Genomic DNA, 16,775 nt, shown 5'->3' with positions numbered 1-16,775 from the left:
GTTTGCGGTCAAAGAGGTCGAAGGCGCGTCCTTCGGCCCTATTTATGCCTTTTTTCCTGCTTCGTCGCCATCGCAATCGTGGTTGTCATGATGGTGGGCACTGTCACACCATCCTCCTAATCTTAGAATCCTACAACAGCGCAACTGTTGTAGGGTAACACTGCTAACTCAATACGTAAACAACGCGTTGTGCTCGCATTCACAACATTCTCCCCACCAGTGTAACGCTCCGGTGCGTTACACTATCCTAACGTTTGTTTACTTCTGATTCGTACAATCTGTCAAAACCCGCGGCCTACTATTCGCTTATCCTGCTGTTCCCACGTCCAAAACCGCAATTTTTGTCGCTGGTCTTTCCAAAATACCATTGGCCGTTTGTACTCTCGCCCGCCTAACCTGATCATCCTTGGCGCGGGTCACCTCGAGTACGCGTCCCATAGGCCAGGTATTCCGAGGTAAGTTCCCATCCACAATCAACACTACGTCTCCCACCTTGATCGGTGGCGCCGGGTGGAACCATTTTGTCCTGCGTGTGAGTGTTGGCAAATATTCCGCTATCCACCGCTTCCAAAAGATATCCGCGTTCACTTGCACAGCACCCCAAGACGTCCGTATGGCTGTCGGCGAATCGTCGAAGCAGACGGCCGGCTTACTCCCGTCGGGGCTTCCCAGTAGTAGGTGATTTGGCGTTATTGGGCAGTCGGATTCCTCGTCGAGTGGTACGTAGGTCAGCGGTCTAGAGTTGATCATCATCTCCACTTCAGCCAATGTTGATATCAAGATTTCATCCGTAGGGAGACGTGGTAGATCAAAACCGCTCAAGATTTTCTTCACTGACTGCACGAGACGTTCCCAGCTTCCGCCGAAATGGGGTGCCGCCGGCGGGTTGAACTTCCACTTCAGCTCCGGACCGCTGAATCTTAACTTCAGCGCGTTCTCGTCTACATCCTTCAAGGCGACCTTAAGCTCTTTCGCCGCACCAACAAAATTAGTGCCTCGGTCGCTGATTATTTCCCGAGGGGAACCTCTTCTTGCGATGAACCGCCGAATCGCTAAAATACACGAAGCAGTCGTTAGTGCGTGTGCTACCTCTAAATGCACTGCTCTCGTCGTGAGGCAGGTGAACAGTGCTCCCCAGCGCTTCTCCGAGTGCCGCCCCACTACCACAAAAATTGGTCCGAAGTAATCCAGCCCAGTGTATGTAAATGCTCGCTGGCTTACTGCTACTCTCTGTCGGGGAATATCGCCCATTAAGGGTGGATTTGGTGCAGCATTTCTTATCTTGCAGTGCTGGCAACCACGTCGAACCCGGTTGAACTCCACCAGCACCTTCGGAATGTAATACCGTGTTCGGAGTTGGCCTACCACCGTACTATGGCTCTGATGGCAATATCGCTCGTGGAAGTCCCTGATGATCAGATCCGTGACGGGATGTCGCCTAGGTAAGATGATAGGCTTCCCCAGTGAAGCACCCAGTGGTGTATAATTATTCAACCTCCCCCGCATTCTTAAAATACCTCTTTCGTCGATTTCAGGAGATAATTTATACAGCGAGCTATCTGGTCCGATCACTCTCTTCCAAGGATGTTTCTGCTTCGCGCCACTGCTCAGCCGTCTGATGTCAGCGGCAAATCCATCCAACTGTACCCATATGTACAATGACCGCTCCGCAGCAAACAGCTCCTCCTGCGTCAGCGGCCCTCCAACTTTCTCTTCTCGCCTAACTCGTCGTTGCAGGTTCCCAATGTACCGGTGAATGTAGCCCACCGTTCGCAGCAACTTCTTCCATCGCGAGAAGTGGGTGAAATCAACTATAATGTTGACTACAGCGTGGTGTGATACGCTCTTGCGTATTTCCTCCGATGTTTCACCAGGATCGTTGTTATTAATTGGCCACTTTTCCTCCGCCTCCCACAGGAACTCTGGCCCGCGAAACCATCTGCTGGATGAGGTCAGGTCGGGATCTCCTTGCCATTTCGTTCCGTCATCTGCTACGTTGATCTTAGTGGAAAGCCATCGCCATTCATTAGTGTTTGTTATTTCGAACAATTCACTCACCCGGAAAGCGACGAATGTGCTAAACCGCCTATGGTCCGACCTAATCCAGCTCACAACGTTCCGTGAATCCGTCCAGAACATCCTTCTGTCGATCTTCAATCGATGTGTCTTGGTGATATGGTCCGCAAAACGTGCTCCTATTACAGCTGCTTGAAGCTCCAGCCGTGGTATGGACAGAAGCTTCAGTGGAGCAACCCGCGTCTTAGATCCAATCAGGGCGCACTCCACAACACCATTCTCTTCGAAGCGTAGGTAAGCAACCGCGGCCATCCCACTCTGGCTCGCATCGGTGAAAACATGTAGTTGCACGTTTGATTTATTCGCTGACGTTAGGGTTCGATAACACCTCCCGATTGTCAGCTTCTCTAATTCCGGCAATAATCCAACCCATCTTAACCATTTCCTTGCAGCTTCACCTTCGATTATTTTGTCCCAGTGTATGCCGGATCTACATAAATCCTGCAGGAGAACCTTGAGGAACATGAGGAAATGGCCAATAAGCCCCAAGGGATCGTAGATCATCATAAGCGTACTTAGCACTTCGCGTCTTGATGGTAATCTACTACCTGCCAACAGCTTCTCGTCGATACGCGGATTTATACGAAAGGTAAATGTATCATCAGCCGTATTCCACCACATACCTAAGACTTTTTCGGTGTCTTGATTCGAGCTCATGTCGATGCATATGTTGTTGTTGGCTCCCCACCGTAGCTTGTCCACAACTTCCTTCGCGTTAGACAACCAATTCCGGATCTCGAAACCGCCCTTCGAATGCACGAACCTCACGTTCTCCGCCAAAGCAACTGCCTCATCGACAGTTTCGACACTCGCCAACAGGTCGTCTACATAATGCTCGTACTTGATACATTCCGCTGCTCGGGGAAAGTGTTCAGCAAATCTATCCGCGTTGAGATTCTTTACGAAGTGAGCGGCCGCAGGCGAGCAAGCAGCGCCGAAAGTCATCACGGAAACGGCATATACGCTAGGTTCTCCATTCTGCTTGCTGCCATCGTCCCAGAAAATCATCTGGCTTCGTTGATCAACGGGATTCATGCGTACCTGGAAAAACATTTCTCGTATGTCTCCAGTTATGGCAATTCGATTCTCTCGAAATTTGTACAGCACCTGTACAAGCCCCACTAGTTGGTCCGGACCGGTAAGCAGGAATGTGTTTAAGCTCACCCCATGCACTTGTGCAGCGGCGTCAAACACCATACGCAACTTCCCGGGTTTATTAGGGTTGTAAACTGGGAAAATCGGCAAGTACCAGTCCCTATCCTTCCTCTCCATAATTTCTTCTTCCGGAACGCGCTGAATGTACCCTTTCTCTGCATACTCGTGCATCTTATTGTTGATCGCCCTCGCTAATTCCGGATTTTTGTCACATTTCCTTTTCAGGCACGCGTGACGTTTAAGAGCCATCTCGCGGCTGCATGGGAGGCGCACATCATCATACTTCCATAGTAAACATGTTTCGTAGCGGTCTTCTAACAGGCGCGTTCCGGTATTTAGCAACTTGGTCGCACGTTCTTCTTCCTTCGAAACAAGTTTACTTGAAACGCTTACTCCAATCGAATCCAAAGAGAAGTATTCCTTTAACGCCATGTTCAGCTTCTGATCGCTTTTCCCATTACAGGTACACAAATGGAAATTATGATACGCCGTAGTACTTACGGAGGCAGGTGTGTAGCACGGACCAGACACTGTCCACCCGAGTCTCGTCTTAGCGGCGATCGGCTCGTTGAAACTCCCTTCCACGCAACGCAGCGGCTTACCCAGATGAATATCATTGACGCCGATCAGGATACGTGGTGTTGCATTCGTGTAGGGAACAATCGGGAGTCCCTTCAGATGTGGATATAACTCCACCAGCTTCCCGATCGATAACGTCTGCGCCGGCAGCGAGAGATCACGCAAGGTGTGTGCCTTCCGAATGTCGAACACCACTGCTCCTTGGTGCACACCCGAAATCCGCAGCTGAACTTCCCTCGAATCGGATTCGTCGCGCTGTGTATCGTCCGTCCACTTCAAACACAAAGGGTTCAACGTGCCCTCGATTCCCAATTCGTCAATCAGCCTGCGATCCACAAATGTTGCCGAAGACCCTTCATCTAAAAATGCGAATGTTGTTATGGCAGTCTTCTCTCCGTGCACTACAACGGGAACATAGCGGAAAAGTGTGTTATTGTCATTACCAACGTGAGAGTTCAGTGAATGAGTAGTTTGTGTGTTCTTGCGTGATAGTGGTTTTTGTTCCGTGTAATGTAACAGTTTGTGATGCGTTTCCGAACAACCGTCGGTACCACATCGAGTCCTTACGAAGCAAGTGCCCCTATGTGTTCCCAAGCACGTGACACATAGTTTGCGCCCTTGAATGTGCGATCGCCTCTCCCGCACCGTCATTTCCATAAACCGTGCACAATCGGCCAGTGTGCGGCAGGAATCGTGACACAGCGCACAATATGTTTTCCGCGTAGTGTTGTGTACGTTAACGTGCGCGTGTGCTTTTCTTACCGGTAGTGGCCGTGATGTTTCGGGTCGCGTCGTTGGCTCGAAGGTTTTCGAAGCGGCGCTCGCAGCCACCGCAATCTCTGAAAACCACTTGTCGAACTCCCTGATGGTTTCCCGCGACAGTTTGAGCTTGTAACGAGCCCACTCTAACCTGCGCTCGGCGGGAAGCTTCGTTACCAGTTCTCTTAGTAACGTGACGTTGCAGTCGTAGTCCTGCAGCCCCGAAACCTCTATCGTAGCGCACATTTTCCGCACCATTTTTCCAAACGCGGCTAGCGTCTCCAATCGTTCGGTCCGAACGGGGGGTAGCCTCCTCACCTTTTCCACCAGATCGTCCACTATGAGATCTGGTCTACCGTACTCAGTGCACAAGATCTCCATCACTTTGGCCAGACCATCCGGTAGCAGCATGATGTGGTCGACCGACTCCAGTGCTGGCCCCCGTAGGGCCTTTTGTAGGCGGATCAGGTTCTCATCATCACTAAACCCACAGAGAACAGTGGATCGCTGATACGTCGCGTAGAACAGTCCCCACTGCCCTACGTCTCCGGAGAAAACTGGAAGATCCTTCGGGATTGACCTCCGCGCTTCCTCTTGACTTGGCGTCAGACGGGACACGCGAACCTGCATCCCGGGATTCGGCGCCATTGTCGAATTCGGCCCCGGATTTTTCTCCTGCTTGAAATGCCGTTCAAGCCTCCCTTCGCGGTGCATTTTAATGGAGTCTTCCACCGCACGCCTCCACTGCGCGTACTCTCGTTCTTGCGCCGCTGCTTGGTCCGCTGCCCATGTCGTGTCGTACTCCGGTGGACATCGGGTTGTTGCCGGGGTCAAAGGTTGATGACCTCGGGCGTCGTCCACCATCCCGCCATCGTACCGCAACGGTGCCGGAGCTCTGCGTGTTACCCACGCACCCGCGGTCGCAATTGGGGTCACCGGTGGATGACCCGAGCCGCCATTATTAATATCGTCGTCATGGTGACGACTCAACGGCGTCGTTCCGACGCGGCTCGTTTCCTGCAACCAGGCTGCCGTTTTAGCTACATACGTGCTTACCTGGCTGCTACGGTCCGAAATTTCCTCTTCGAGCTCGATTTCGCGCAGCTCGATCTCCAGCTCCTTTCGGGCGTTTTCTAGTTTGAGCTGCTTTTTCTGCAGCTCGATTCGCCTTCTCCTTACCTCCAGGTCCTGGGGTAGAATGGCGGGTGACACATCCCCGTCCTTCGGTGGTTCCTCCACGACGCTCACACGCCTTCCCGACGGGTTTGCCGATGTGGTCGCCTGCTGCTCCGGCAGCTCTACGACCTCCTGGCAGCTAGTGTCCAATGCTCTGTCCATCACAACTTAACTTTACTTCACTTCGCGAATTACACTACTCCCGATGGCGAGATTTACATGCGCGCGCGTACCGTTCGATCGCAATCTTTACACGTACTACGTTTTCGACGATTTAAATACGTTTTTTAATGTACCGAACAAGTGAAGTGATCTAATTTTGTGAAATGTTGCGGATGGTTTTAGCACCAAAGGGAAACAATAATGTAGATTTAAAGTGTTATATTATAAGAAAATCACAAAATTAGGGCACTTCCCGATGGTTTGCGGTCAAAGAGGTCGAAGGCGCGTCCTTCGGCCCTATTTATGCCTTTTTTCCTGCTTCGTCGCCATCGCAATCGTGGTTGTCATGATGGTGGGCACTGTCACACCATCCTCCTAATCTTAGAATCCTACAACAGCGCAACTGTTGTAGGGTAACACTGCTAACTCAATACGTAAACAACGCGTTGTGCTCGCATTCACAACACGAAGTGAAGTAAAGTTAAGTTGTGATGGACAGAGCATTGGACACTAGCTGCCAGGAGGTCGTAGAGCTGCCGGAGCAGCAGGCGACCACATCGGCAAACCCGTCGGGAAGGCGTGTGAGCGTCGTGGAGGAACCACCGAAGGACGGGGATGTGTCACCCGCCATTCTACCCCAGGACCTGGAGGTAAGGAGAAGGCGAATCGAGCTGCAGAAAAAGCAGCTCAAACTAGAAAACGCCCGAAAGGAGCTGGAGATCGAGCTGCGCGAAATCGAGCTCGAAGAGGAAATTTCGGACCGTAGCAGCCAGGTAAGCACGTATGTAGCTAAAACGGCAGCCTGGTTGCAGGAAACGAGCCGCGTCGGAACGACGCCGTTGAGTCGTCACCATGACGACGATATTAATAATGGCGGCTCGGGTCATCCACCGGTGACCCCAATTGCGACCGCGGGTGCGTGGGTAACACGCAGAGCTCCGGCACCGTTGCGGTACGATGGCGGGATGGTGGACGACGCCCGAGGTCATCAACCTTTGACCCCGGCAACAACCCGATGTCCACCGGAGTACGACACGACATGGGCAGCGGACCAAGCAGCGGCGCAAGAACGAGAGTACGCGCAGTGGAGGCGTGCGGTGGAAGACTCCATTAAAATGCACCGCGAAGGGAGGCTTGAACGGCATTTCAAGCAGGAGAAAAATCCGGGGCCGAATTCGACAATGGCGCCGAATCCCGGGATGCAGGTTCGCGTGTCCCGTCTGACGCCAAGTCAAGAGGAAGCGCGGAGGTCAATCCCGAAGGATCTTCCAGTTTTCTCCGGAGACGTAGGGCAGTGGGGACTGTTCTACGCGACGTATCAGCGATCCACTGTTCTCTGTGGGTTTAGTGATGATGAGAACCTGATCCGCCTACAAAAGGCCCTACGGGGGCCAGCACTGGAGTCGGTCGACCACATCATGCTGCTACCGGATGGTCTGGCCAAAGTGATGGAGATCTTGTGCACTGAGTACGGTAGACCAGATCTCATAGTGGACGATCTGGTGGAAAAGGTGAGGAGGCTACCCCCCGTTCGGACCGAACGATTGGAGACGCTAGCCGCGTTTGGAAAAATGGTGCGGAAAATGTGCGCTACGATAGAGGTTTCGGGGCTGCAGGACTACGATTGCAACGTCACGTTACTAAGAGAACTGGTAACGAAGCTTCCCGCCGAGCGCAGGTTAGAGTGGGCTCGTTACAAGCTCAAACTGTCGCGGGAAACCATCAGGGAGTTCGACAAGTGGTTTTCAGAGATTGCGGTGGCTGCGAGCGCCGCTTCGAAAACCTTCGAGCCAACGACGCGACCCGAAACATCACGGCCACTACCGGTAAGAAAAGCACACGCGCACGTTAACGTACACAACACTACGCGGAAAACATATTGTGCGCTGTGTCACGATTCCTGCCGCACACTGGCCGATTGTGCACGGTTTATGGAAATGACGGTGCGGGAGAGGCGATCGCACATTCAAGGGCGCAAACTATGTGTCACGTGCTTGGGAACACATAGGGGCACTTGCTTCGTAAGGACTCGATGTGGTACCGACGGTTGTTCGGAAACGCATCACAAACTGTTACATTACACGGAACAAAAACCACTATCACGCAAGAACACACAAACTACTCATTCACTGAACTCTCACGTTGGTAATGACAATAACACACTTTTCCGCTATGTTCCCGTTGTAGTGCACGGAGAGAAGACTGCCATAACAACATTCGCATTTTTAGATGAAGGGTCTTCGGCAACATTTGTGGATCGCAGGCTGATTGACGAATTGGGAATCGAGGGCACGTTGAACCCTTTGTGTTTGAAGTGGACGGACGATACACAGCGCGACGAATCCGATTCGAGGGAAGTTCAGCTGCGGATTTCGGGTGTGCACCAAGGAGCAGTGGTGTTCGACATTCGGAAGGCACACACCTTGCGTGATCTCTCGCTGCCGGCGCAGACGTTATCGATCGGGAAGCTGGTGGAGTTATATCCACATCTGAAGGGACTCCCGATTGTTCCCTACACGAATGCAACACCACGTATCCTGATCGGCGTCAATGATATTCATCTGGGTAAGCTGCTGCGTTGCGTGGAAGGGAGTTTCAACGAGCCGATCGCCGCTAAGACGAGACTCGGGTGGACAGTGTCTGGTCCGTGCTACACACCTACCTCCGTAAGTGCTACGGCGTATCATAATTTCCATTTGTGTACCTGTAATGGGAAAAGCGATCAGAAGCTGAACATGGCGTTAAAGGAATACTTCTCTTTGGATTCGATTGGAGTAAGCGTTTCAAGTAAACTTGTTTCGAAGGAAGAAGAACGTGCGACCAAGTTGCTAAATACCGGAACGCGCCTGTTAGAAGACCGCTACGAAACATGTTTACTATGGAAGTATGATGATGTGCGCCTCCCATGCAGCCGCGAGATGGCTCTTAAACGTCACGCGTGCCTGAAAAGGAAATGTGACAAAAATCCGGAATTAGCGAGGGCGATCAACAATAAGATGCACGAGTATGCAGAGAAAGGGTACATTCAGCGCGTTCCGGAAGAAGAAATTATGGAGAGGAAGGATAGGGACTGGTACTTGCCGATTTTCCCAGTTTACAACCCTAATAAACCCGGGAAGTTGCGTATGGTGTTTGACGCCGCTGCACAAGTGCATGGGGTGAGCTTAAACACATTCCTGCTTACCGGTCCGGACCAACTAGTGGGGCTTGTACAGGTGCTGTACAAATTTCGAGAGAATCGAATTGCCATAACTGGAGACATACGAGAAATGTTTTTCCAGGTACGCATGAATCCCGTTGATCAACGAAGCCAGATGATTTTCTGGGACGATGGCAGCAAGCAGAATGGAGAACCTAGCGTATATGCCGTTTCCGTGATGACTTTCGGCGCTGCTTGCTCGCCTGCGGCCGCTCACTTCGTAAAGAATCTCAACGCGGATAGATTTGCTGAACGCTTTCCCCGAGCAGCGGAATGTATCAAGTACGAGCATTATGTAGACGACCTGTTGGCGAGTGTCGAAACTGTCGATGAGGCAGTTGCTTTGGCGGAGAACGTGAGGTTCGTGCATTCGAAGGGCGGTTTCGAGATCCGGAATTGGTTGTCTAACGCGAAGGAAGTTGTGGACAAGCTACGGTGGGGAGCCAACAACAATATATGCATCGACATGAGCTCGAATCAAGACACCGAAAAAGTCTTAGGTATGTGGTGGAATACGGCTGATGATACATTTACCTTTCGTATAAATCCGCGTATCGACGAGAAGCTGTTGGCAGGTAGTAGATTACCATCAAGACGCGAAGTGCTAAGTACGCTTATGATGATCTACGATCCCTTGGGGCTTATTGGCCATTTCCTCATGTTCCTCAAGGTTCTCCTGCAGGATTTATGTAGATCCGGCATACACTGGGACAAAATAATCGAAGGTGAAGCTGCAAGGAAATGGTTAAGATGGGTTGGATTATTGCCGGAATTAGAGAAGCTGACAATCGGGAGGTGTTATCGAACCCTAACGTCAGCGAATAAATCAAACGTGCAACTACATGTTTTCACCGATGCGAGCCAGAGTGGGATGGCCGCGGTTGCTTACCTACGCTTCGAAGAGAATGGTGTTGTGGAGTGCGCCCTGATTGGATCTAAGACGCGGGTTGCTCCACTGAAGCTTCTGTCCATACCACGGCTGGAGCTTCAAGCAGCTGTAATAGGAGCACGTTTTGCGGACCATATCACCAAGACACATCGATTGAAGATCGACAGAAGGATGTTCTGGACGGATTCACGGAACGTTGTGAGCTGGATTAGGTCGGACCATAGGCGGTTTAGCACATTCGTCGCTTTCCGGGTGAGTGAATTGTTCGAAATAACAAACACTAATGAATGGCGATGGCTTTCCACTAAGATCAACGTAGCAGATGACGGAACGAAATGGCAAGGAGATCCCGACCTGACCTCATCCAGCAGATGGTTTCGCGGGCCAGAGTTCCTGTGGGAGGCGGAGGAAAAGTGGCCAATTAATAACAACGATCCTGGTGAAACATCGGAGGAAATACGCAAGAGCGTATCACACCACGCTGTAGTCAACATTATAGTTGATTTCACCCACTTCTCGCGATGGAAGAAGTTGCTGCGAACGGTGGGCTACATTCACCGGTACATTGGGAACCTGCAACGACGAGTTAGGCGAGAAGAGAAAGTTGGAGGGCCGCTGACGCAGGAGGAGCTGTTTGCTGCGGAGCGGTCATTGTACATATGGGTACAGTTGGATGGATTTGCCGCTGACATCAGACGGCTGAGCAGTGGCGCGAAGCAGAAACATCCTTGGAAGAGAGTGATCGGACCAGATAGCTCGCTGTATAAATTATCTCCTGAAATCGACGAAAGAGGTATTTTAAGAATGCGGGGGAGGTTGAATAATTATACACCACTGGGTGCTTCACTGGGGAAGCCTATCATCTTACCTAGGCGACATCCCGTCACGGATCTGATCATCAGGGACTTCCACGAGCGATATTGCCATCAGAGCCATAGTACGGTGGTAGGCCAACTCCGAACACGGTATTACATTCCGAAGGTGCTGGTGGAGTTCAACCGGGTTCGACGTGGTTGCCAGCACTGCAAGATAAGAAATGCTGCACCAAATCCACCCTTAATGGGCGATATTCCCCGACAGAGAGTAGCAGTAAGCCAGCGAGCATTTACATACACTGGGCTGGATTACTTCGGACCAATTTTTGTGGTAGTGGGGCGGCACTCGGAGAAGCGCTGGGGAGCACTGTTCACCTGCCTCACGACGAGAGCAGTGCATTTAGAGGTAGCACACGCACTAACGACTGCTTCGTGTATTTTAGCGATTCGGCGGTTCATCGCAAGAAGAGGTTCCCCTCGGGAAATAATCAGCGACCGAGGCACTAATTTTGTTGGTGCGGCGAAAGAGCTTAAGGTCGCCTTGAAGGATGTAGACGAGAACGCGCTGAAGTTAAGATTCAGCGGTCCGGAGCTGAAGTGGAAGTTCAACCCGCCGGCGGCACCCCATTTCGGCGGAAGCTGGGAACGTCTCGTGCAGTCAGTGAAGAAAATCTTGAGCGGTTTTGATCTACCACGTCTCCCTACGGATGAAATCTTGATATCAACATTGGCTGAAGTGGAGATGATGATCAACTCTAGACCGCTGACCTACGTACCACTCGACGAGGAATCCGACTGCCCAATAACGCCAAATCACCTACTACTGGGAAGCCCCGACGGGAGTAAGCCGGCCGTCTGCTTCGACGATTCGCCGACAGCCATACGGACGTCTTGGGGTGCTGTGCAAGTGAACGCGGATATCTTTTGGAAGCGGTGGATAGCGGAATATTTGCCAACACTCACACGCAGGACAAAATGGTTCCACCCGGCGCCACCGATCAAGGTGGGAGACGTAGTGTTGATTGTGGATGGGAACTTACCTCGGAATACCTGGCCTATGGGACGCGTACTCGAGGTGACCCGCGCCAAGGATGATCAGGTTAGGCGGGCGAGAGTACAAACGGCCAATGGTATTTTGGAAAGACCAGCGACAAAAATTGCGGTTTTGGACGTGGGAACAGCAGGATAAGCGAATAGTAGGCCGCGGGTTTTGACAGATTGTACGAATCAGAAGTAAACAAACGTTAGGATAGTGTAACGCACCGGAGCGTTACACTGGTGGGGAGAATGTTGTGAATGCGAGCACAACGCGTTGTTTACGTATTGAGTTAGCAGTGTTACCCTACAACAGTTGCGCTGTTGTAGGATTCTAAGATTAGGAGGATGGTGTGACAGTGCCCACCATCATGACAACCACGATTGCGATGGCGACGAAGCAGGAAAAAAGGCATAAATAGGGCCGAAGGACGCGCCTTCGACCTCTTTGACCGCAAACCATCGGGAAGTGCACTAATTTTGTGATTTTCTTATAATATAACACTTTAAATCTACATTATTGTTTCCCTTTGGTGCTAAAACCATCCGCAACACTTCGCGAATTACACTACTCCCGATGGCGAGATTTACATGCGCGCGCGTACCGTTCGATCACAATCTTTACACGTACTACGTTTTCGACGATTTAAATACGTTTTTTAATGTACCGAACAAGTGAAGTGATCTAATTTTGTGAAATGTTGCGGATGGTTTTAGCACCAAAGGGAAACAATAATGTAGATTTAAAGTGTTATATTATAAGAAAATCACAAAATTAGTGCACTTCCCGATGGTTTGCGGTCAAAGAGGTCGAAGGCGCGTCCTTCGGCCCTATTTATGCCTTTTTTCCTGCTTCGTCGCCATCGCAATCGTGGTTGTCATGATGGTGGGCACTGTCACACCATCCTCCTAATCTTAGAATCCTACAACAGCGCAACTGTTGTAGGGTAACACTGCTAACTCAATACGTAAACAACGCGTTGTGCTCGCATTCACAACAGTGAGTTTAAGACAAAATGATTTGTCAAAGTCAAGTTTTATTACGCAGCTCCATACAAGTTTGACTAGTTACATTGAAATTTTGGTTTGCAGAAAAGTTTCAGAAATCGATCTTGAAATGCACTTATCATTATTTTGGGGGCTTCACAATTATGTTTTGGTGAGTTTAAGACAAAATGATTTGTCAAAGTCAAGTTTTATTACGCAGCTCCATACAAGTTTGACTAGTTACATTGAAATTTTGGTTTGCAGAAAAGTGTCAGAAATCGATCTTGAAATGCACTTATCATTATTTTGGGGGCTTAAAAATAATTTTTTGGCGAGTTGATGAAAAAATGATTTGTCAAAGTCAAGTTTTAATAGGCAGTTCTATACAAGCTTGACTAGTTACATTGAAATTTTGGTTTGCAGAAAAGTGTCAGAAATCGATCTTGAAATGCACTTTTCATTATTTTGGGGGCTTAAAAATTATGTTTTGGTGAGTTTATGATAAACTGATTTGTCAAAGTCAAGTTTTATTACGCAGCGCCATACAAGTTTGACTAGTTACATTGAAATTTTGGTTTGCAGAAAAGTGTCAAAAATCGATCTTGAAATGCACTTATCATTATTTTGGGGGCTTAAAAATGATGTTTTGGTGAGTTTAAGACAAAATGATTTGTCAAAGTCGAGTTTTATTACGCAGCTCCATACAAGTTTGACTAGTTACATTGAAATTTTGGTTTGCAGAAAAGTGTCAGAAATCGATCTTGAAATGCACTTTTCATTATTTTGGGGGCTTAAAAATGATGTTTTGGTGAGTTTAAGACAAACTGATTTGTCAAAGTCAAGTTTTATTACGCAGCTCCATACAAGTTTGACTAGTTACATTGAAATTTTGGTTTGCAGAAAAGTTTCAGAAATCGATCTTGAAATGCACTTATCATTATTTTGGGGGCTTCAAAATTATGTTTTGGTGAGTTTAAGACAAAATGATTTGTCAAAGTCAAGTTTTATTACGCAGCTCCATACAAGTTTGACTAGTTACATTGAAATTTTGGTTTGCAGAAAAGTGTCAGAAATCGATCTTGAAATGCACTTATCATTATTTTGGGGGCTTAAAAATAATTTTTTGGCGAGTTGATGAAAAAATGATTTGTCAAAGTCAAGTTTTAATAGGCAGTTCTATACAAGCTTGACTAGTTACATTGAAATTTTGGTTTGCAGAAAAGTGTCAGAAATCGATCTTGAAATGCACTTTTCATTATTTTGGGGGCTTAAAAATTATGTTTTGGTGAGTTTATGATAAACTGATTTGTCAAAGTCAAGTTTTATTACGCAGCGCCATACAAGTTTGACTAGTTACATTGAAATTTTGGTTTGCAGAAAAGTGTCAAAAATCGATCTTGAAATGCACTTATCATTATTTTGGGGGCTTAAAAATGATGTTTTGGTGAGTTTAAGACAAAATGATTTGTCAAAGTCAAGTTTTATTACGCAGCTCCATACAAGTTTGACTAGTTACATTGAAATTTTGGTTTGCAGAAAAGTGTCAGAAATCGATCTTGAAATGCACTTTTCATTATTTTGGGGGCTTAAAAATGATGTTTTGGTGAGTTTAAGACAAACTGATTTGTCAAAGTCAAGTTTTATTACGCAGCTCCATACAAGTTTGACTAGTTACATTGAAATTTTGGTTTGCAGAAAAGTTTCAGAAATCGATCTTGAAATGCACTTATCATTATTTTGGGGGCTTAAAAATGATGTTTTGGTGAGTTTAAGACAAAATGATTTGTCAAAGTCAAGTTTTATTACGCAGCTCCATACAAGTTTGACTAGTTACATTGAAATTTTGGTTTGCAGAAAAGTTTCAGAAATCGATCTTGAAATGCACTTATCATTATTTTGGGGGCTTAAAAATTATGTTTTGGTGAGTTTATGATAAACTGATTTGTCAAAGTCAAGTTTTATTACGCAGCTCCATACAAGTTTGACTAGTTACATTGAAATTTTGGTTTGCAGAAAAGTTTCAGAAATCGATCTTGAAATGCACTTTTCATTATTTTGGGGGCTTTAAAATGATGTTATGGTGAGTTTAAGACAAAATGATTTGTCAAAGTCAAGTTTTATTACGCAGCTCCATACAAGTTTGACTAGTTACATTGAAATTTTGGTTTGCAGAAAAGTGTCAGAAATCGATCTTGAAATGCACTTTTCATTATTTTGGGGGCTTAAAAATGATGTTTTGGTAAGTTTAAGACAAAATGATTTGTCAAAGTCAAGTTTTATTACGCAGCTCCATACAAGTTTGACTAGTTACATTGAAATTTTGGTTTGCAGAAAAGTGTCAGAAATCGATCTTGAAATGCACTTTTCATTATTTTGGGGGCTTAAAAATGATGTTTTGGTGAGTTTATGATAAACTGATTTGTCAAAGTCAAGTTTTATTACGCAGCTCCATACAAGTTTGACTAGTTACATTGAAATTTTGGTTTGCAGAAAAGTTTCAGAAATCGATCTTGAAATGCACTTTTCATTATTTTGGGGGCTTAAAAATGATGTTTTGGTGAGTTTAAGACAAAATGATTTGTCAAAGTCAAGTTTTATTACGCAGCTCCATACAAGTTTGACTAGTTACATTGAAATTTTGGTTTGCAGAAAAGTGTCAGAAATCGATCTTGAAATGCACTTATCATTATTTTGGGGGCTTAAAAATAATTTTTTGGCGAGTTGATGAAAAAATGATTTGTCAAAGTCAAGTTTTATTACGCAGCTCCATACAAGTTTGACTAGTTACATTAAAATTTTGGTTTGCAGAAAAGTGTCAGAAATCGATCTTGAAATGCACTTTTCATTATTTTGGGGGCTTAAAAATGATGTTTTGGTGAGTTTAAGACAAAATGATTTGTCAAAGTCAAGTTTTATTACGCAGCTCCATACAAGTTTGACTAGTTACATTGAAATTTTGGTTTGCAGAAAAGTGTCAGAAATCGATCTTGAAATGCACTTATCATTATTTTGGGGGCTTAAAAATGATGTTTTGGTGAGTTTAAGACAAAATGATTTGTCAAAGTCAAGTTTTATTACGCAGCTCCATACAAGTTTGACTAGTTACATTGAAATTTTGGTTAGCAGAAAAGTGTCAGAAATCGATCTTGAAATGCACTTTTCATTATTTTGGGGGCTTAAAAATGATGTTTTGGTGAGTTTAAGACAAAATGATTTGTCAAAGTCAAGTTTTATTACGCAGCTCCATACAAGTTTGACTAGTTACATTGAAATTTTGGTTTGCAGAAAAGTGTCAGAAATCGATCTTGAAATGCACTTATCATTATTTTGGGGGCTTAAAAATGATGTTTTGGTGAGTTTAAGACAAAATGATTTGTCAAAGTCAAGTTTTATTACGCAGCTCCATACAAGTTTGACTAGTTACATTAAAATTTTGGTTTGCAGAAAAGTGTCAGAAATCGATCTTGAAATGCACTTATCATTATTTTGGGGGCTTAAAAATAATTTTTTGGCGAGTTGATGAAAAAATGATTTGTCAAAGTCAAGTTTTATTACGCAGCTCCATACAAGTTTGACTAGTTACATTAAAATTTTGGTTTGCAGAAAAGTGTCAGAAATCGATCTTGAAATGCACTTTTCATTATTTTGGGGGCTTAAAAATGATGTTTTGGTGAGTTTAAGACAAAATGATTTGTCAAAGTCAAGTTTTATTACGCAGCTCCATACAAGTTTGACTAGTTACATTGAAATTTTGGTTTGCAGAAAAGTGTCAGAAATCGATCTTGAAATGCACTTTTCATTATTTTGGGGGCTTAAAAATGATGTTTTGGTGAGTTTAAGACAAAATGATTTGTCAAAGTCAAGTTTTATTACGCAGCTCCATACAAGTTTGACTAGTTACATTGAAATTTTGGTTTGCAGAAAAGTGTCAGAAATCGATCTT

General features: G+C 46.6%; 2 protein-coding genes across 2 annotated transcripts; one reads left to right on the top strand and one right to left on the bottom strand.

The window, feature by feature from the left end:
• Positions 1-306: 306 nt before the first annotated feature.
• On the bottom strand, positions 307-5,907 carry LOC128716770 (uncharacterized). Its single transcript, XM_053811379.1, has one exon. The coding sequence runs from the start codon at positions 5,905-5,907 to the stop codon at positions 307-309; it is 5,601 nt and encodes a 1,866-aa protein (XP_053667354.1).
• Positions 5,908-6,398: 491 nt separating this feature from the next.
• Positions 6,399-11,999, top strand: LOC128716771 (uncharacterized). The gene has a single exon (XM_053811380.1). The coding sequence runs from the start codon at positions 6,399-6,401 to the stop codon at positions 11,997-11,999; it is 5,601 nt and encodes a 1,866-aa protein (XP_053667355.1).
• The last annotated feature ends 4,776 nt before the right edge of the window (positions 12,000-16,775 follow it).

This window comes from Anopheles marshallii (assembly GCF_943734725.1).
Source record: "Anopheles marshallii chromosome X unlocalized genomic scaffold, idAnoMarsDA_429_01 X_unloc_10, whole genome shotgun sequence".
Lineage (NCBI taxonomy): Eukaryota > Metazoa > Arthropoda > Insecta > Diptera > Culicidae > Anopheles > Anopheles marshallii.
Note: the sequence above shows the minus strand (reverse complement) of the source record. Positions and strands in the feature narration are given on the sequence as shown.